General features: G+C 45.5%; 1 protein-coding gene across 1 annotated transcript; it reads left to right on the top strand.

Annotated features, from left to right (window-relative positions):
• Positions 1–17983: 17983 nt before the first annotated feature.
• On the top strand, positions 17984–20855 carry MYOG (myogenin). The gene is made up of 3 exons (XM_052653881.1): positions 17984–18563; positions 19330–19411; positions 20001–20855. The coding sequence occupies exons 1-3, from the start codon at positions 18018–18020 to the stop codon at positions 20120–20122; spliced, it is 750 nt and encodes a 249-aa protein (XP_052509841.1). The 5' UTR covers positions 17984–18017; the 3' UTR covers positions 20123–20855.
• The last annotated feature ends 1004 nt before the right edge of the window (positions 20856–21859 follow it).

The raw sequence follows: 21859 nt of genomic DNA, 5'->3' as shown, positions 1-21859 counted from the left end.
TTCTTTGGCATTAGTAGGTGGGGCATAGACATGGATTACCGTGATATTGAATGGTTTGCCTTGAAAACGAACCAAGATCATTCTGTCATTTTTGAGATTGCACCCAAGTACTGCATTTCAGACTCTGTTGTTTACTATGAGGGCTACTCCATTTCTTCTAAGGGATTCTTGACCACAGTAGTAGATATAATGGTCATCTGAATTAAATTCACCCATTCCAGTCCATTTTAGTTCACTAATTCCTAAAATTTCGATGTTCACTCTTGCCATCTCCTGTTTGACCACTTCTAATTTACCTTGAGATTCATGGACCTAACATTCCAGGTTCCTATGCAATATTGTTCTATACACCATCAGACTTTACTTCCATCACCTGTCATATCCACAACTGGGCACTGTTTTCGCTTTGGCCTCATCTCTTCATTCCTTATGGAGTTATTTCTCCAGTATATTGGGCACCTACTGACCTGGGGAATTCATCTTTCAGTGTCCTATCTTTTTGCCTTTTCTAGGACTCGCAACAGATTTCCCAGCCTGAAGATCTGGCAAAGGGAGAACCCCCCAAGGAATTTGACTTTGGAGGCCAGTGGGATTTGATTACAGAACTTACACAGAACTGGGGAAACAGACTTTTGGAGGGCACAAACAAAACCTTGTGTGCACCAGGACCCAGGAAAAAGGAGAAGTGACCCCACAAGAGAGAGACCCAGACTTCCTTGTGAGTGTCCAGGAGTCTCCGGCAGAGGCATGGGCTAGTGGTGGGCTGCTGCAGGGTTGGGGGCAATGAGTGACCCCAGGGGACCTTTGGAAGGAGGTTGCCATTATCTTCATTACTTCCACCATGATTTGGTCTCAGGTCAAACAAAAGGGAGGGAACACAGCCCCACCCATCAACAGAAAATTGGATTAAAGATAAGGTCAGGAAGGGCGGTAAGGAGATACCCCTCCTCCCAGGTAAGGAGCAGTGGCAGCACTTTGCTGGAGCAGCTGTGAAGAGATACCCCACGCCCAAGGTAAGAGAAACCCAAGTAAGATGGTAGGTGTTGCAAGCGGGCATCAGAGGGCAGACACACTGCAACCATACTCACAGAATAATAGTCAATCCAATCACACTAGGACCACAGCCTTGTCTAACTCAATGAAACCAAGCCATGCCCGCAGGGCAACCCAAGATGGGCGGGTCATGGTGGAGAGGTCTGACAGAATGTGGTCCACTGGAGAAGGGAATGGCAAACCACTTCAGTATTCTTGCCTTGAGAACCCCATGAACAGTATGAAAAGCCAAAATGATAGGATACTGAAAGAGAATTCCCCAATTCAGTAGGTGCCCAATAAGGTGCTCCTTATTACCAAATTCAGACTTAAATTGAAGAAAGTAGGGAAAACCGCTAGACCATTCAGGTATGACCTAAATCAAATCCCTTATGATTATACAGTGGAAGTGAGAAATAGATTTAAGGGACTAGATCTGATAGATAGAGTGCCTGATGAACTATGGAATGAGGTTCGTGACATTGTACAGGAGAAAGGGATCAAGACCATCCCCATGGAAAAGAAATGCAAAAAAGCAAAATGGCTGTCTGGGGAGGCCTTACACATAGCTGTGAAAAGAAGAGAGGTGAAAAGCAAAGGAGAAAAGGAAAGATATAAGCATCTGAATGCAGAGTTCCAGAGAATAGCAAGAAGAGATAAGAGCCTTCTTCAGAGATCAACGCAAAGAAATAGAGGAAAATAATATAATGGGAAAGACTAGAGATTTCTTCAAGAAAATTAGAGATACCAAGGGAACATTTCATGCAAAGATGGGCTCGATAAAGGACAGAAATAGTATAGACCTAACAGAAGCAGAAGATATTAAGAAGAGGTGGCAAGAATACTCAGAAGAACTGTACAAAAAACATCTTCACGACCCGGATAATCACGATGGTGTGATCACTCATCTAGAGCCAGACATCCTGGAATGTGAAGTCAAGTGGGCCTTGGAAAGCATTGCTACGAACAAAGCTAGTGGAGGTGATGGAATTCCAGTTGAGCTATTTCAAATCCTGAAAGATGATGCTGTCAAAGTGCTGCACTCAATATGCCAGGAAATTGGGAAAACTCAGCAGTGGCCACAGGACTGGAAAAGGTCCGTTTTCATTCCAATTCCAAAGAAAGGCAATGCCAAAGAATGCTCAAACTACGGCACAATTGCACTCATCTCACATGCTAGTAAAGTAATGCTCAAAATTCTCCAAGCAATACATGAACCGTGAACTTCCTGATGTTCAAGCTGGTTTTAGAAAAGGCAGAGGAACCAGAGATCAAATTGCCAACATCTGCTGGATCATCGAAAAAGCAAGAGAGTTCCAGAAAAACATCTATTTCTGCTTTATTGACTATGCCAAAGCCTTTGACTGTGTGGATCACAATAAACTGTGGAATATTCTGAAAGAGATGGGAATGCCAGACCACCTCATCTGCCTCTTGAGAAATCTGTATGCAGGTCAGGAAACAACAGTTAGAACTGGACATGGAACAACAGACTGGTTCCAAATAGGAAAAGGAGTACGTCAAGGCTGTATATTGACACCCTGCTTATTTAACTTACATGCAGAGTACATCATGAGAAACGCTGGACTGGAAGAAACACAACCTGGCATCAAGATTGGTGGGAGAAATATCAATAACCTCAGATATGCAGATGACACCACCCTTATGGCAGAAAGTGAAGAGGAATTAAAAGGCCTCTTGATGAAAGTGAAAGTGGAGAGTGAAATAGTTGGCCTAAAGCTCAACATTCAGAAAATGAAGATCATGGCATCTGGTCCCATCACTTCATGGCAAATAGATGGGAAACAGTGGAAACAGTGTCAGACTTTATTTTTCGGGGCTCCAAAATCACTGCAGATGGTGACTGCAGCCTTGACATTAAAAGACGCTTACTCCTTGGAAGAAAAGTAACGACCAACCTAGATAGTATATTCAAAAGCAGAGACATTACTTTGCTGGCTAAGGTCCGTCTAGTCAAGGGTATGGTTTTTCCTGTGGTCATGTATGGATGTGAGAGTTGGACTGTGAAGAAGGCTGAGCACCAAAGAATTGATGCTTTTGAACTGTGGTGTTGGAGAAGACTCTTGAGAGTCCGTTGGACTGCAAGGAGATCCAACCAGTCCATTCTGAAGGAGATCAGCCCTGGGATTTCTTTGGAAGGAATGATGCTAAAGCTGAAACTCCAGTACTTTGGCCACCTCATGTGAAGAGTTGACTCATTGGAAAAGACTTTGTTGCTGGGAGGGATTGGGGGCAGGAGAAGGGGACGACAGAGGATGTGATGGCTGGATGGCATCACTGACTCGATGGATGTGAGTCTGAGTGAACTATGGGAGTTGGTGATGAACAGGGAGGCCTGGTATGCTGCGATTCATGGGGTTGCAAAGAGTCCGACACAACTGAGTGACTGAACTGAACTGAGCATGGCCCTGCCCTTCAGAACAAGGCCCAGTTTCCTCCAGTCAGTTTTTCCCATCAGGAAGCTTCCATAAGCTTCTTATCCTTTTCCATCAGAAGGCAGACAGAACTAAAACCACAATCACAGAAAACTAATCAAACTGATCACATGGACCACAGCCTTATCTAACTCAGTGAAACTATCAACCAGGTCCCGTGTACTGCCACCCAAGATGGATGGGTCATAGTGGAGAGTCCTGACAAAGCATGGTCCACTGGAGAAGGGAATGCAAGCCACTTCAGTATTCTTGCCTTGAGAACCCCATGAACAGTATGAAGGGAGGGACTGGTGGTGGGGAATAGTGAGTCTTGCTCTGGTGGGCAGGGTCTTGCTCAGTAAAGCTTTAATCCAATTATCTGCTGATGGGTGGGGTTGCACTCCCTCCCTGGTAGTTTTTTTTTTTTTTTCCTGGCCTGTAGCCCTCAGGCTACAGGCTCTATGGTCAGATTAATGGCTACCTTCAAGAGTGTTTATGCCAAAGGGGACCTTCCCAGACAACTGCTGCCCATCTGCCCATCCCTGCAGTGAGCCCCTGCTGACCCACGCCTCCACAGGAACCTGCCAACACTAGCAGGTAGTTTTGCTTCAGTTTCCTATGGAGTCACTGATCCTTTCCTCTGAGGCTTGCTGCATGCAAGGTTTTGTTTGTGCCTTTCTAGCCTGAAGTCTTCCTTTCCCCTAGTCCTGTGGAAGTCTTGTAATCAAATCCCACTGGGCTTTTAGGTCAGATTTCCTGGGATTCCTAGTCCTTTTGTCGGGTCCTCAGCCTGGGAAGCCAAAGTAGGGTTCCAAACCTTCACAACAGTGGGAGAACTTTTTTGGTATTATTGTTCTCCAGTTTGTGGGTCACCCACCTGGCGGGTATGGGATTTGCCTTTATCGTGATTGTGCCCCTGCTACCGTCTCACTGTGGCTTCTTCTTTGTCTTTGGCCATGGGGTATCTTTTTTGGTAGGTTCCGTGGGGTCGCACAGAGTCAGACACGACTGAAGTGACTTAGCAGCAGCAGCATCCTCCTGTCAATGGTTGTTTATTAGATAGTTATGATTTTGGTGCTTTCGCAGGAGGAGATGAGCACAGGTCCTTCTACTCTACCATCTTGAACTGGAAGTCCCTCTCAGCTATTTGTAAGGGCCCTCAGACAACCATTTTACCTTTTTGCATTTCTTTTTGTTGGGAATGCTTTTGATCACTGCCCCCTAAACAACGTTACCAACCTCCTTCCATAGTTCTTCAGGCACTCACCTATCAGATCTAATCCTTTGGATTTATTTCTCACTTCCACTGTATAATCATAAGGGATTTGATTTAGGTCATACCTGAATGGCCTAGTGGTTTCCCCTACTTTCTTTAATTTAACTATGAATTTGGCAATAAGGAGTCCATAATCTGAGCCACAGTCAGCACCAAGTCTTTTTTCTGCTGACTGTATAAAGTTTCTCCATCTTCAGCTGCAAATAATATAATCAATCAGATTTCGGTATTGACCATCTGTTGATGTCCATGTGTAGAGTCATCTCTTTGTTGTTGGTAGAGGGCGTTTGCTATGACCAATGTGTGCGCTTGGAAAAATTCTGTTAGGCTTTGTCCTGCTTCATTTTGTACTCCAAAGCCAAACTTGCCTTTTACTTCAGGTATCTCTTGACTTCCTACTTTTGCATTCCAGACCCCTATGATGAAAAGGACGTCTTTTCTTGGTGTTAGTTCTAGGAGGTCTTTAGGTCTTCATAGAACCATTCAACTTCAGGTTCTTTGGCATTAGTGGTTGGGGCATAGACATGGATTACTGTGACATTGAATGATTTGCCTTGAAAACAAACCAAGATCTTTCTGTCATTTTTGAGATTGCACCCAAGTACTGCATTTTGGACTCTTGTATGAGTAGTATGAGGGCTACTCCATTTCATCTAAGAGATTCCGGCCCACAGTAGTAGATACAATGGTCAACTGAATTAAATTCACCATTCCCTTCCATTTTAGTTCACTGATTCCTAAAATGTTGATATTTACTCTTGCCATCTCCTGTTGACCACTTCCAATTTACCTTGATTCATGGACCTAACATTCCATCCTATGCAACATTGTTCTTAATAGCATTGGACTTTACTTTCACCACCAGACACATCCACAACTTGGCATTGTTTCTGCTTTGACTCAGCCTCTTCATTCCTTCTTAAGCTATTTCTCTGCTCTTCTCCAGCAGCATATTGGGCACCTACTGACCCAAGGAGTTTATCTTTCAGTGCCATATATTTTTGCCTTTTCATATTGTTCACGGAGTTCTCAAGGCAAGAATGTTGAAGTGGTTTACCATTCCCTTCTCCAGTGGACCACGTTTTGTCAAAACTCTCCACTATTGTCCCATCCGTCTTGGGTGGCCCTACATGTCATGGCTAGGCTCAATAATAATCATGTAGATAAAGCTTATTGAGTACATACTACATGAGAAGCATTCATATAAATATGAACTCATTTAACCCAAAAAATAACTTTATGACACAGGTCTTATTTTTATCCTTGTTAAACATGAAGAAGTGGAGGCACAGTGAGGTCAAGCAACTTACACAGCTAGAAACTGACAATGCTAACATTAAAATCCAGGCAGTCTGACTAGTCTGGATAGTTTGGGGATACTCTAACTCCTCAAGGGTCTAGGTGACCAGCAATAGTGGGTCTGGTCTGAGAAGGCTGTCTCAGGAACATGGGTAGTCTCAAGGCTTGTTTGGAGCTCAGGGCCCAGAGAAAAGATCCAGAAAGCCCTGGGGCAGAAAGCAGGCCTGCTAAGATTAGGAAGTCATAAGTGCGAGCAGAGTACATCATGAGAAACACTAGACTGGAAGAAACACAAGCTGGAATCAAGATTGCCGGGAGAAATATGAATAACCTCAGATATGCAGATGACACCACCCTTATGGCAGAAAGTGAAGAGGAACTAAAAAGCCTCTTGATGAAAGTGAAAGTGGAGAGTGAAAAAGTTGGCCTAAAGCTCAAATTCAGAAAATGAAGATCATGGCATCCGGTCCCATCACTTCATGGGAAACAGATGCGGAAACAGTGGAAACAGTGTCAGACTTTATTTTTTGGGGCTCCAGAATCACTGCAGATGGTGACTGCAGCCATGAAATTAAAAGACCCTTACTCCTTGGAAAAAAAGTTATGACCAACCTAGATAGTATATTGAAAAGCAGAGACATTACTTTGCTGACTAAGGTCCGTCTAGTCAAGGCTATGGTTTTTCCTGTGGTCATGTATGGATGTGAGAGTTGGACTGTGAAGAAGGCTGAGCACCGAAGAATTGATGCTTTTGAGCTGTGGTGTTGGAGAAGACTCTTGAGAGTCCCTTGGACTGCCAGGAGATCCAACCAGTCCATTCTGAAGGAGATCAGCCCTGGGATTTCTTTGGAGGGAATGATGTTAAAGCTGAAACTGCAGTACTTTGGCTACCTCATGCGAAGAGTTGACTCATTGGAAAAGACTCTGATGCTGGGAGGGATTGGGGGCAGGAGGAGAAGGAGACGACAGAGGATGAGATGGCTGGATGGCATCACTGACTCGATGGACGTGAGTCTGAGTGAACTCCGGGAGTTGGTGATGGAGGTCTGGTGTGCTGCAATTCATGGGGTTGCAAAGAGTCAGACACGACTAAGTGACTGAACTGAACTGAACTGAAGTGCAAGCAGAGGAGGTGGAATCCTAGAGAAGGAAGGCCGGGAAGACTTGTGAAGAGTTTATTCATCTATTTGTTTACCATCACACTATATGGAATGTGGTATCTTAGTTCCACGACAAGAGGTCACACCCATACCTCCTGCATTGGAAGTGCAGAGTCTTAACCACTGGATCACCAGGAAAGTCCAGTCTAGATAGACGTCATGAGAAAGGCCTGTGAGCCTGCCATGGAGAAAGCTGCTTAGGGACAGAGGAGCCCTAAAACAGAGAGGAATCGGGGTGGGGAAGAACACAAGGAAACATCCAATGGGAGACTTTCCATGGGGAAGGAGCTTGAGCACCAAGCATGAGGGTAATACTGAGGGTGGAGAGTTGGTAAGGAGGCAAGTGGCAACTCAACAACTGAGTCACACAGTCCCCTACCCATACACCCAACAGGGCTCTCTTTGGAACACCTGTCTCAAATGCTCTAACTAGTTAATTATTAAATAACATACTGATCATGACCTGGGCTTTGGCTTTAGATAGATAAGAGTTTCTGGTCCTAGCTTTATAATTCACCAGCTGCCTACCCTCTCTGAATTCCGGGTCCTCATCTGTAAAATGGTGATAATAGTAGTTACCTTATGGAATGACTGTAAGGATTAAATGAATTACAGGTTATCTAGCACTTAGCATAGGGCCTAGAAGAAAGGGCTCAATAAATAATGACCCTTGGACAGCAAGGAGATCAAACCAGCCAATCATAAAGGAAATCAGTCCTGAATATTCATTGGAAGGACTGATGCTGAAGCTGAGGCTCCAATACTTTGGCCACCTGATGAGAACTGACTCATTAGAAAAGACCTTGATGCTGGGAAAGATTGAAAGCAGGAGGAGAAGGGGATGACAGAGAATGAGATGGTTGGATGGCATCACTGGCTCAATGGACATGAGTTTAAGCAAGCTCCAGGAATTGGTGATGGACAGGAAAGCCTGGTGTCCATGCGGTTGCAAAGAAGTGGACATGACTGAATGACTGAACTGAACTGAGTCATTTAAAAGTTTAATTTCGGGGATTTTCTAGAAATTTGTTATTGATTTCTAATTTAGTCTCATTGTTTTCAGAGCACATGCTCTTTATTATCAGTATTTTTAAATTTATTCAGACTTGTTTTGTGGTACAGCATATCTTAACCATGTGCAGCTACTGTTGGGTGGAATATACTACAAATGTTGATAGGCAAAATTGATTGATAAATTTAAGTCTTCTATTTCCAAGTTGATTTTATGTACTTGTTCTATGAATTACTGAAAGAGGATTTTTAAAATCTCTAGCTAAAATTTTGGATTTGTCTATTCCTCCCTTCAGTTTTATTTTTTTGTATGTTGCTTTATGCATTTTTTTTACTTTATTTTAAAGGGGTTGTTATATATATTTAAGATGATTGCTTTTTGATAAATTGAGCCCTTTATCATTGTATAATGTATCTCTTTATCCCAAGTAACAGTTTTTGTTCTGAAATCTACTTTTCTGATATGAATATAGCCACTCCAGGTTTCTTATGATTAGTGTTATCATTGTATATATTTTCCCATCATTTGACTCTCAACTTATCTGTGTATTTGTGCCAAAGTCTACTTATATTTAATGCAGTTATAGATATGGTTGGATATAAGTCTCCCACCTTGGTAACTGTTTTCAATTTATCCTATTTATTCTTTTTTGTTTCTTTTCCTATCTTCTAGATTAACTGAGTTTTTTTAAATATTCTAATTTATCTCCAGTAATGATGTATTAGCTATAGTTCTATGTTTTATTTTTTAGTAGTTGCTCTAGATTTGACAGTATTCATTTTTAACTTATCACAGTATACTTTCAGTTAATACTATACCACTTTTATGTATAAGTAAGAATCCTGCAACAGTATACTTCTCTTCTCACCTCCCATTCTCTTTGCTATTGTCATTTTACATTTCATTTTTGTGTTATAAACTCTAAAATACATTCCTATTATTTTTGTTTTAAATAGATAATTATCTTTTAAAGAAATTTTACAGTGAGGAGTCTTTTTATATTTACCCACATTTACCACTTCTGATGCTCTTCATTCCTCTATGCAAATTCAAGTTTCAATTTTGTATCATTTTCCTTCCGCCTGAAGAACTTCCTTTACCATTTATTATAGTAAATATGTCCTGGTGATAAATTCTGCCAGCTTATTTTTGTTTGAAAAAAGTCTTTATTTTACTTAATTCTTAAAAGATATGTTTTGTTGAGTACAGAATCTTGTTTGATAGATTGTCTTTTCTTTCACCACTTTCAAGAGGTTCTACTGTCTTCTGTCCTTCATAGTATCCCTCGTAATACTTAGCAGCTTTTAACAATCTTCATTCCTCTATACACAATAGGCCTCTTTTACTCTGACTGCTTTAAAATGTTTCTCTTATCACTGATTTTCAAAACTTTGATTATGATGCTCTTTGATGTGGTTCTCTTTGTGTTTATCCTTCATTAAGTGACTTAGATTTGTGAGTTCATAGTTTCTACCAAACTTGTAAAAATTTAGCCATTATTTCTTCTAATATTTTTCTGCCCCTTTCTGGAACTTTAATTACATGCATATTAATCCACTTGATACTGTCCCACATGACACTGAAGCTCTTTTTAAAAATATTTTCTTGTTTCATTTTTAATTTTTACTATTACTTTGTATTCAGATTCAAATTAAATCTTTCTCTGCAATGTCTAATCTGTTATGAACTGAATGTATCGCCATCTTCATATGTTGAAACCCTAATCCCTCAGTGTAATCAATGTAACTGTATTTGAAGATGGGGCTGTGGAGTTGGTTAGGTATTATGGGTGGGGGCCTGGTCTGATGGGATTATTACCCTTATAAGAAGAAATATGAGAGAGATTGATCTCTCTTTCAAGGAAAAGCCATGTGAGCACCCAGCATGAGGGCAGCAACCTGCAAGCCAGCAAGAGGGCTCTCACTAGAATCCAACCATGCCGGTACTCTGATTTCAGACTTCTAGCCTCCAGAACGGCGAGAAAATAAAATGCTGTTGTTTACGCCATCCAGCCTGTGCTATCTTGTTATGGCAGCCAAAGCAGACTAATACATAATTCCACCAGTGAAATTTTTATTTCTTTTTATATCTTCTATTTTTTTCTTCATTATGCTCACGTTTTTCTTTAAATCCTTAAGCATATTGAGCATATCTAAAAGCCCTTTTAATGGTCTTGTCTGTTAATATATCATCTCTATCATTTCTGGGTCTATTCCAATTACTGATTTTTCTCGTGATTATAGGAGAAAATTTTCTCCTAATTTTAGGTCACATTTTTTTTCCTGCTTCTTTGCTGCCTACTAACTTTTGATTGAATAACTGATATTAATTTTATATAATTGAGTGTTGAGTTTTATCATATTCCTTTGATGAGTGTTAGACTTTGTTCTAGTAGGAAGTTAGTTTGACTCTTTGCTTGAGGCTTGTTTTTAAACGTTTAAAAAGCAGATTTAGAGTACTCTTTATTTTACTGCTAAAGTGTGACTCTTTTGTGAGGCTCTTGCTATAACTAGTGGAAATTTAAATAATTTCTGGCTTTGTGTGAAGCTAGGAATTGTTAAGATACAGAAGGGAGCAGAGATTGAGGGGTTTTTGATGAATTGGGTTAGGAAGGATAAGAGGTAGAGAGGAACTACTGAATGGTGGCATCAGTCACCTACAGTTAATAGGTGGCACAAATACTTACAGCTGGTAGGGAAGACATTACTCATCTTCCCCATTTTAAAGATAGAAAAGTGAATCCCAAAGGAGGAAAAAATTTGCCTCAAACCACAACAACCTGGGGCTTGGCAGAAAAGATCTGTTCCCTACACCTGGCCACCTGACTTCCTATCCTACAGAGCTTCCTCCATATCAGCCTACAGCCCTGGCCATGCCTGCAGGAACCTAGGAAAAGCTGGGGGCCTGAGTTCCAGGGAGAGGAATTCAGGGAGGGTCTGAGAGCAAATTCTGGGAAGTGGTGGCTATTGAAAGAGATATTGGGGAGGAGAAGATAGAGCTGGGAGAAAAGCAAAAGCACTTCCACCCAGGCAGCAGCTGCTCCCAAATATGTCACAACTCGTCAAAGAGGCAGAAATAGAAGCTGTCCAGGGAGCAGGAGGGGGTGGGGTGGCATGCTAGGACTCTTAGCCCACAGGGAGGAGAGAATTGAGCGGCTGGAAGAGAAGGGGGACAGGTGGGGTGTGCTGTTAGAGATGAGTATGACACACACATGCTAGGTAGTTCTAGGTAGGCTGAAGTGGGTCCACAGAGCATCCCAGTTGCCCTTCAGTGAGCTTGAGTATGGGAGCATAGCAGAGACGGGAAAAGGACAGACTAGCCAAGGAAACCTGCCTGCTCTGACCCTATGAATCGATCTTTAGAGCTACATCTGATTTAAACACTCAAAACAGTCCTTCTACCCCGACCCCAGGAGTACTTCCTACAGCCCCACATGCTGTGTCAGAGAAAGAATGTCACCTCTCAAAGGGCCACTGGAATCATTCAATCCAGCATCTTGATTTACAAACAGGAGAGTTCAGAACTGGGGACAGTAACGTGCCCTGACTCCGTATCTAGGGTTCCCTCTTCCTCTTTCCCTGAACTGTCTCAACTGGGAGCTGAAGGTCAAGCCCTCACAGAAGCATGAGCTACTCATATGAAATCCTCACCTATATTTTCCCCAAGTTCCTTAGGTTTACACTGCCACATGCTCTGCTAAGCCCTGTTCTATTTATTTTAAAAAGTCGCTTTGCAATTTGTGTCTACCAACCACCTCTCCATGACCCTCATTTCCGGAGGACCCTACCACCTCCAGACCTGCACTTCCCCACCCCAACACCAGAGATTCTTGATGAATGAGCCTGGCCCTGATCTCCAGATTCCAGGCAGGGACGGATTTCCCAGTGGTAATTTGATGCTCAGTTCTCAGTGGAAACAATGTGTTGTCTCCAGAGGCCTGGAGCCCTCCCCTCCCCCTCATTTCTCCACCATGACTCCCATCTGCGTCCAAACCTCTCCTTCTTTCTCAAGACTTCAGGACTCCCCCTGGTCTCTCCAGCCAATTGTCTCACCCTTCTCTTCTGTCTTCTATTCATTTTTCCATCACCACCTCTCCCAATAGCTCTCTAAACACTCTATTTGAAACCTAGAGCACTTCCAATTCCCTTGCTGCCTCCCACCTATGGCCTCAGGCTTACCTGGAACACGTGTATTCAAAGCACACTTCTTCACCTGTCAGCCTCAGAGAGGGAGAGGAGGCATCTTCTTTCAGCTCTGAGGCCTAAACTCCGGCTAAGAGCCAACATCATTCACACTTCTGACACTAGTGCTCTGTGCACCCAATATATAAAAAGAAGGTGCACTGATTTTTAGACTACCTCACAGTTTGGACGTTCTATGATTCTGTGATCTCTTCTCACCCTGCTACAAAGTCCTAAAAATAATGCTGATTTGCATGCCATGTTCTTGCATCTAAGTCCTATTGAAATGCACGTGCATTCTGCCACCCAGCTCCCACCTGGTACTCATTCATAATACCAGAGAACTAGCCTAGGCAAACAAAATGTGGGGCCTGTCTGGAGAAACCAGAGGCTCCCACCCTTCCAGAACCTCCTCCTTGATCCTTTATACCTACGCATGTGAGACTCTGGGATAGGAAACTTGCTTTGATGTAAGTCAAGCAAATTAGCAGCCCAGGTCAGCCCCGCTGTGAGGTCAGTAGGGACTGGAAGATCCTGGGAATCAGACAGCTGGGACTGGGTATGCAGCAGATGCAGAAACAAAGAGTCAGGAGCAGGTGAAAGGGATCTCTGAGCATTTTGAAATTCAACCAGTACCATGCAAATGAGATCAGCCCAGCATGCAAATAGACAGAATCAAGTTGAGACAGTCAGGGTAGGGGCACAAACAGCCTGGCTCTGGAGCCTTGGACAGGGACAAGGACTTCCTCTGGAGGAAGCAGGACTGCTAGAGGAGGAGGCTACAGTCAGAGCAGGGGTCCCTGAGTGCCCACGCCAGCAGGGGTAGCGATTAAGACCTGACGCCCTGCTGTCAGGTTAGAGCTGATGGATCACCACTGGTGGCAGAGCACAAAGGCTGTTCTGTGCTTGGCACCAATGTGTTCCCATCCATCAGAGGGTGGTTAGCATGGAGCAGACGAATATGCAGGGGGGGGCCTCTAGGGGCAAGGTTTCCACAGTTCAGCTCTGAGAGAGGAACAAGGTGAGAAAAGGGCCAGTCTCTCCATTAGGGTTCTGAGGTCAGAGACACTTGGGCCACCCTAATTTCTCAGTCCTGGAAGGGTCTTTGCCTCACAGCTGGGATTTAACGTAGTCCACAAGCCACTTACTTGGACAGACATACACAAATACATCCACAGACAGGGATTCATTGAAACCCAGACACAAGGTCACCCTCATCTCCCAGTCCTGTCTTCACATTTGGTCAGAAGCAAGTGATACACAGACATGAGGCTAAACTCACACCCAGACTGAGGGCAGGAACTGACGTTATTTGCCACTCTTGCCAATGTCCAGTCTTGCCCAGGGAATGAGAGAGAGTAGGCTCTCAGGAAACTGAGTTGAGCAGAGAAAGGAATAAATGAATAAATTCCTTCTCTGGATTATATTAAGCACTGTTTCTAGCCTACTCTATTATCACCGACTTTGTACAATCATGTTCCCATGGGTGAAGTGGAGATGGCAGAAAGACCATGTCTTATTCACACTAGTGACTCTGACTCCAGCACAAGGTACAGATTACGTAATCCTTGAATGAAAAAGTGAATGAATAACTATGTACACACATGGCATGGGGTCATGTTTCCCCTCTCTCATTCCTGTTGTTCTGGTCCCCTGGAGACAATGAAGACAGCCAGAGAAATAGCCTGAGGGAGAGGCCAGGAGTGGAGGAGGGGATAAAACAAGGAAGGGAATGAACATTTTAGGGGTGTTTCCATGTGCCAGGTGCCCTTTCATTAATACAACAATGATTCCCCTATCGTGCACATGTACCATCCCTTTACCTGCTGAAACTTGCATCCTCTCCCAGCTGACCCCACCCTCTCGTCTGCGTGGCTTCTGCAGGTCTCCGGCACTTTGCACTGTGTCATTGTCATGGTCTCCTGTTGTGGTCTCCTGGCCTCAAGTCCTTCCTTGCTGCCAGGTGGGCCTCCTCTCATCTGTGCAGGCTTGTCCAGTCATTTACTTACTTGAACCCTGAGCTCCATACAAGCTCATCTACCCAATGATCCCTCTGCCCTCTTCTCCTCATCCAAATCCTACCATTTCTCCAAGATCCAATCCAGGGATCTCTTCCCCTTCCACAAAGACTCCAGCCTTTGGTGGTTTTGATTTTCTATAAACTGAAACATTCATTTGATGAACCCACTCATGTGCAATAGGTCATGACCCCATGTTTACTGCTGAATTAAAACATCTCTCTTGCACTGTAATTTAACATTTGCACAGTATCCACACTCACAAACTAGATAGTTCAGTTCAATTGCTCAGTCATGTCCAACCCTTGGCAACCCCATGGACTGCAGCATGCCAGACCTCCCTGTCCATCACCAACTCCCAGAGTTTACCCAAACTCATGTCCATTGAGTCGGTGATACCATCCAACCATCTCATCCTCTGTCGTCCCCTTCTCCTCCTGCCCTCAATCTTTCCCAGCATCATCTTTTCCGAGTCAGCACTGCGAATCAGATGGCCAAAGTATTGGAGTTTCAGCTTCAACATCAGTCCTTCCAATGAAAACTCAAGACTGATCTCCTTTAGGATGGACTGGTTGGATCTCCTTGCAGTCCAAGGGACTCTCAAGAGTCTTCTCCAGCACCACAGTTCAAAGACATCAATTCTTCAGTGCTCAGCTTTCTTTATAGTCCAACTCTCACATCCGTACATGACCACTGGAAAAACCACAGCCTTGACTAGATGGACCTTTGTTGGCAAAATAATGTCTCTGATTTTTAATATGCTGTCTCGGTTGGTCATAGCTTTTCTTCCAAGGAGCAAGCATCTTTTAATTTCATGGCTGCATCACCATCTGCAGTGATTTTGCAGCCCTCCAAAATAAAGTCTGCCACTGTTTCCACTGTTTCCCCATTTATTTGCCATGAAGTGATGGGACCAGGTGCTATGATCTTCGTTTTCTGAATGTTGAGCTTTAAGCCAACTTTTTCACTCTCCGCTTTAACTTTCGTTAAGAGGCTCTTTAGTCCTTTACTTTCTGCCATAAGGGTGGTGTCAACAGCATATCTGAAGTTATTGATATTTCTCCTGGCAATCTTGATTCCAGCTTATGCTTCATCCAGCCCTGCATTTCCACGATGTATTCTGCATATAAGTTAAATAAGCAGAGTGATGATATACAGCCTTGATGTACTCCTTTTCCCAGTTGGAACCAGTCTATTAAGATCCTAGAAGTAATCACAGAACAAGCTCAATTCTCCTGCTTCCATTTTTAGAGGATGAGGTCACATTGTTTAAGAGTGTGGCAGACTGGATCCCAAAAGGACAAAACAGTGCAATTTCTGGGTTTCTATAGTAACTTCAACATCACTTTTTTTCTCAGCACTCGAAATTGGAGTGTAAACTGAGGCAAGGGTTTTCTTTTTTCTTTTCTTGGTGGGGTGTTAGAAATATTAATAGATTCTTCTTCACCCTATCTGAAAGTGAAAGTTGCTTAGTTGTGTCTGACTCTATGTGACCCCATGGACTATAGAGTCCATGGAATTCTTCAGGCCAGCATACTGGAGTGGATAGCCATTCCCTTTTTCAGGGGATCTTCCTAATCCAGGGATCGAACTCAGGTCTCCCACACTGGAGGCAGATTCTTTACCAACTGAGCCATGAAGGAAGCCCAAGAATACTGAAGAGGGTAGATTTTCTCTTCTCCAGCGGATCTTCTAGACCTAGCAATCAAACCAGGGCCTCCTGCATTGCAGGTGGATTCTTTACCAACTGAGCTATCAGGAACGCCACAGCTATCAGCCTATCTGGTCAGGATCAAAGCAAAGTTTACAACCCATAGCTCCTATACTGCCACTTTTTATTACACTAGTAAAACCAAAAACCAAATTAAGGCCTTGTTGCTTCCCCTCAACATGCTTGGGTTTAAAAAAAAAAAAAAAGTCTAGCGATGTACCCTCCTCACCTCTGTTCCTTATCCCAAAGGACACATTTTTGGGATAGCAACATTTTTCTGCTCCTTACCATAGACAAAGAGAGGGTGGAATGCTGCATTTTTCAAGCTCTATTCAGATCTCACCTCCCCTGTGAAGTCTTCCCCAAGACTCCAGCACAGTTCTTCTTCCTCTTATTATCCTTGCCACCAGCTGGAACTTGTAACATCAGTCTCATCTGTCATTTGACAAGAAATGAGGCTAAGTCCAGAGTGTCGTAGGGGACAAAAAAACTGGGATCAAAGGATAGAAGATTCAGGGTGCAGGCTGCAGTTTAAAACCCAGAAGGGCTTCCTGCTCATCCGTGGAATGGGCTGCCTTAGGAAGTCAGCAGATGTTGGACAATGGCTACCTGGGAAGGGAATTAGGTGGCCAGCAGGGTCTACTAGATGGGAAGGTCCTCAAGGGTAGAGACACTGCTTTGGGCATCCCTATGATTCTTCAGTCCTAAGACTGAGCCTTGTTCGCTGCTGATCTCTGAGGCCTGCCTACTGTATTGGGATCATTGTTCCCTCAGACCCCAAAGCATCAGCTGAGAGATGATCACAGACTGAGAAGCCCAAAGATTAAGCAGTCCCTCCTCCACCTGACATTTGAGATCTGCGTGGTATATATAAAGCTGATGGCTCAGATGGGAAGACCAGAGCAACCCAGCCAAACGGTCAAGGAGAGGGTATATTTAAACTGCATTTGAAGGTCTCTGCTTTCTCTCCTTCCCTCCTCACCCACATTAAGGAGCCAGGAGAATCCTGGTGTCTAAATTGGGTAGGAAACAAGTTGAAAAGGTGACATGGGAAGACAGATAAATGATTCAGTCAGAGAGGAGACAGAGGGCTTAATAGACCTTGCCTTTGCCACTGTGGGGAAGATGGTGATGTGTAGACTGTAAATTCCAATCTCTGCTTTAACCCTGGTCAGCTGTATTAAAGAGAAAACTTCCACTGACTCTTACCAAAAAAGAGAAAACAAGACTGAAAAATTCCTTTTGCCTCAGTTTATCCACAATCACATGAGATCTAAGAAATATATGATGTCAAAACTGCTTTGAATACTTAAAAGTTGAATCCATCTGCCAATCCTTTTTACCCTGGACATTGAGTATCCATACATGTCTGCAAACTGAAGTGCTGTCACCCTCTGGAAAGGGAATCTTTTGAAGAGTTTCATCTCACCAATACAGTCTGGGTAAGGCGCTATGAGGAAGCAGGGAGATGAGTAGACTGACTTCCTATGGCCCCTTCCAGCCTAAGCCTGCTCCTTCCTTGTCCTTCCCCCACCCCACCCCTCTTCTTTGAGGCTAGCAGCAGGCAGGCCGCCCAGCTAGGAGTAATTGAAAGGAGCAGATGAGGGGAGAATGTGTGTCCTCCCCCAGCTCCCCGGCCCCCACGGGGGCTGTCGAGAAATGAAAACTAGTCAGATTACACCCTGTGGCCTCCCTCCCAGTGCGCAGGAGCCAGCTAGGGGTAGGCTGGCTGGGGCAGGGGCCGGGGTGGTGTGTGCAGGGGGAGAGGGAAGGGGAATCACGTCTAATCCACTGTAAACGTCTTGATGTGCAGCAACAGCTTAGAGTGGGGCTCATGTTTCTGTGGCGTTAGCTATATTTATCTCTGGTTCCATGCCAGCGGGGAGGGTTTAAATGGCACCCAGCAGTTGGCGTGAGGGGCCGCAGGAGCTTGGGGGCTGGTGGCAGGAACAAGTCTCTGCTGACCCCATGGAGCTGTATGAGACCTCTCCCTACTTCTATCAGGAACCTCACTTCTATGACGGGGAGAACTACCTGCCTGTCCACCTCCAGGGCTTCGAGCCGCCAGGCTACGAGCGGGCTGAGCTCGGCCTGAGCCCTGAGGCTCGCGTGCCCCTTGAAGACAAGGGGCTGGGGCCCGCGGAGCACTGCCCGGGCCAGTGCCTGCCGTGGGCGTGTAAGGTGTGCAAGAGGAAGTCGGTGTCTGTGGACCGGCGGCGCGCCGCCACTCTGAGGGAGAAGCGCAGACTCAAGAAAGTGAATGAAGCCTTCGAGGCCCTCAAGAGGAGCACCCTGCTCAACCCCAACCAGCGGCTGCCCAAAGTGGAGATCCTGCGCAGCGCCATCCAGTACATAGAGCGCCTGCAGGCCCTGCTCAGCTCCCTCAACCAGGAGGAGCGCGATCTCCGCTACCGAGGTGGGGGCGGACCCCAGCCAGGGGTAAGTGGCCACCCCACCCGCCTGCCCGGGGACGGGGGCACAGGAGGCATCTGGACAGCCTCAGGGGACCCATCGTGGTCTCAGTCAGATGGCTGGAGCAGGAGCCAGGCAGGGTCTTCGGAGGCTGCAGGATGCCTTTCCTTTGTTACAGTTGGACCGCCCAGCTGACCTCCTGTGTCCCCGTGTCCTTTCCAGACAAGACAAAGGCAACCGGGAGGAGAGGCATGTGGAGGGGGGTGGCACAGGCCTGAAGGAGGGGTCCAGAAGCAAGTCCAGAGTCATCTGGACGAGGAGGAAGGTTAACCCCAGCGTCTGGCCTTAGGGCCTCAAAGGCAAGGTCAAGCGTACCTAAGAAGACTGATTCGCCCCTTAGTCAACCCCATCCTGGGTATGGCGAGCAGAGAGGAAACCCACTCAGCCTCCCTCATGCAACCCCAACAGGCCTGCACAGAAGTGGGCCCGGTTGGGCCAGACACTCTGCCTCCTTCACCCCTATCCCAGAGTCAGGAAGCCACAGAGCACTCTTTAGGGGCAGAATCACCCCAGGATGGGTGCTGGGAAAGGCCTTGAAGCAGGGGTTCTGTGGCCAAATTAAAAGAGGTAATTTTGAAGATTCTGAAATAGGGGGTGTGCTAGGCTGGAGGGCTACAGCTTGTGAGCCTCCCTCCAACCCCACCACAGGCACTTCTGGCCACTGGGACTGGACAAAAGAGACACTGCCAAGAATGGTGGTGCCCTAACCCCGGGCCTCCATTCTGTCTTGCAGGTGCCCAGTGAATGCAGCTCCCATAGCGCCTCCTGCAGTCCACAGTGGGGCAGCGCACTGGAGTTTGGCCCCAACCCAGGGGGTAAGTGAGACCAGGACCCTGCTTGCTTTGACTCAAATCACGCAGTCTGTCTCTAGGCCCAGTTCTTCCCTCTTCCCTTATTCCCTGCTCCAGTACTTTTCCCTCAGCCTCTCTAGGAGGTGTTTGAAACTAGGGCCCCACATGGTGGGCTAGAAGGCCCTGTGCCTCTCTGAAGCTTTGACTCGCTAAGGAGTTGTCTAGGCCTCCTGCAACAGCCCGGCTGCTGCCTGGTGGCTGACCTTCCCCACAGAGAGGACAGTGTCCCTGCTCTGGGAATTGCTGAGTCAATGCTGCAAAACTGGCCAGCAAAGGGCAGTTCCAGTCTCCCAGGATACAGTATTCTGGCTCTACCTCAGAATAGCTGCTTCCAAATTCTAACTACATTGGGGATTTCAGAGGGCACACTGGTGTTCAAACACACACACACACACACGTGTGCACCTAGCATTAGGAAAGGCATGGGCTGTGGAGTAGAACCCCAAGCTTTTCTCACCCATCTGTCCTGGAAAACCTGTGCTACTCCAAAGCTGACTCTGGTCATACGATCCTTTCATCAACCAGGTAACATCTTCCTACCTTCTCCTTATAGATCATCTGCTCCCAGCGGACCCTACAGATGCCCACAATCTGCACTCCCTCACTTCCATCGTGGACAGCATCACAGTGGAGGATGTCACTGCAGCCTTCCCAGATGAAACCATACCAAACTGAGATTGTCTGCCAGGATGGGCATCCATGAGAGCCCCCCCCAGCTGGCCACAGATGCCACCACTTCTGCAGCAGGGCTCTTCTAAGCCAGGCTTTTCTGATGCCAGGAAACCAGCTCTGGGGCTGACAAATGCCAGACTACCCCCTCCTCATCCACTTAAGGTTAACCTGCCACCCAGAGAGGGAAAGAATGCTCTCACTTAGCTGACTCCTTAGAGCAAGAGGGCAGTTCTGTTTCCAGGGAGATAAATCAAGGGACCAGAGTGCCCCCTTGTGTAAGCCCTCTGGTCAGGGGGCAACTCAGGAGCTGCCCTTTGATTGTTATGCAGCCTCCAAATCCACTCCCTGAAAAGATAGCTTGAGATATGAAGACAGCGTCTTGACCTGGACAGACTATGCACATCTCCTGTTCGTCTCTTCCTATGCCAGTGGCTGGGCTGGGCCTGCCCTGAATTGAGATAAGGGAGAGGAATAATCCAGTTCCCAAGTCACTGGGGGGGCCAAGCTTTTACAGTGAATCCTGGGAACCTTCCAGTGGTTTTATGTTTTGTTTTGTTTTGTGTGTTGTTTGTAAAGCTGCCATCTGACCAAGGTCTCTGTGCTGAAGTTGCCAGGGATAGGTGCGGGGCGGGGGGCAGGGGCTCCTGGGGTGATTAATTTTGTTAACTAAGCATTGTGTGGTTTTGCCATTGTTTTGTATATTTTTTTTTTTTTTTGCTAACTTATTTGGATTTCTTTTTTTAAAAAATAAATAAAGACTGGGTGCTAGAAGAGTGTCTGTGATATAGAAGGAGGAGATGACTGATGCTATAGCCTCTTCCACCTCGGTGGTCCAGACACGTTGCAGGGCCAGGGCTTGTGAAGCAGATGGTGCTCCCAAAGCATCCGAGGCACCACACTGCTGGTGGTCACGAGGTGCCTGAACCCTTTTTTCACCATTACAAAGGAAGCCATGTCTGGTTCATTGGCTGGGCAAAGACAAGATTTTACGGAAATCCTTGGGGGACACGTAGGAAATTTCATTCAGCATTCTGTTGCACTCTAGTTCATAGGTGCTATTCACAGTCTCCTGCACTCCATCCCACTAGGTTCATTCCCTTTCAATTAACTGAGCATGTTCATTTTCCTAGCACTCAGAACACAGCCAGCAGACAGGGGTATAGAGCTGGAATCTGTGGGTTTCCCCTCTCTAATTCCTGCCTCTCCTCTGGTGCACCATTAGGAGTCCTGTGAGGAAGTGGGATGTGATCAAATCAGGGTGACTGGAGTCAGACACTATCCCTTTATTCCAAGCCAAATAGCATGCCCTCTCGCCACACTCTTCCAATACTCCAGGCTGCAGAGATTCTGGTCCCTGTCTACAGCTCAGAGGATGAAGCCAATTTCGTTGAGGGTTGGGAGCAAGGGGTTTATAAAGAACAATCAAAGGAAATGAAGCTAGGAATCTCTCCATATGGGATGCCATTTTCCAAAGACTAGCTTCCTGAGGGGAAGAAGGTGGGTGGAGAATTGAGATGAAGGATTTGGATAGAGATCACATACGTTAATTGTTAAAGCATCAGGAGCTAGAATTCAGCTATAATTTAGTCAATTCAGACTAGAAACTATTAATTCCGACTGCTTCAGGCTGTGTCTGGCTCATTGCAAATTATAAGTTTCAGAATCATTACAGAAGTCAGGGGATTCAGAGTGCAGTACATTCCAGCCTCAACTCTTTCGGGCCCTTCACAACAGACTCGA

This window comes from Budorcas taxicolor, chromosome 16 (assembly GCF_023091745.1).
Source record: "Budorcas taxicolor isolate Tak-1 chromosome 16, Takin1.1, whole genome shotgun sequence".
Taxonomy (NCBI): Eukaryota; Metazoa; Chordata; class Mammalia; order Artiodactyla; family Bovidae; genus Budorcas; species Budorcas taxicolor.
The sequence above is the reverse complement of the archived record's forward strand: the minus strand, read 5'-3'. Positions and strand labels throughout refer to the sequence as shown.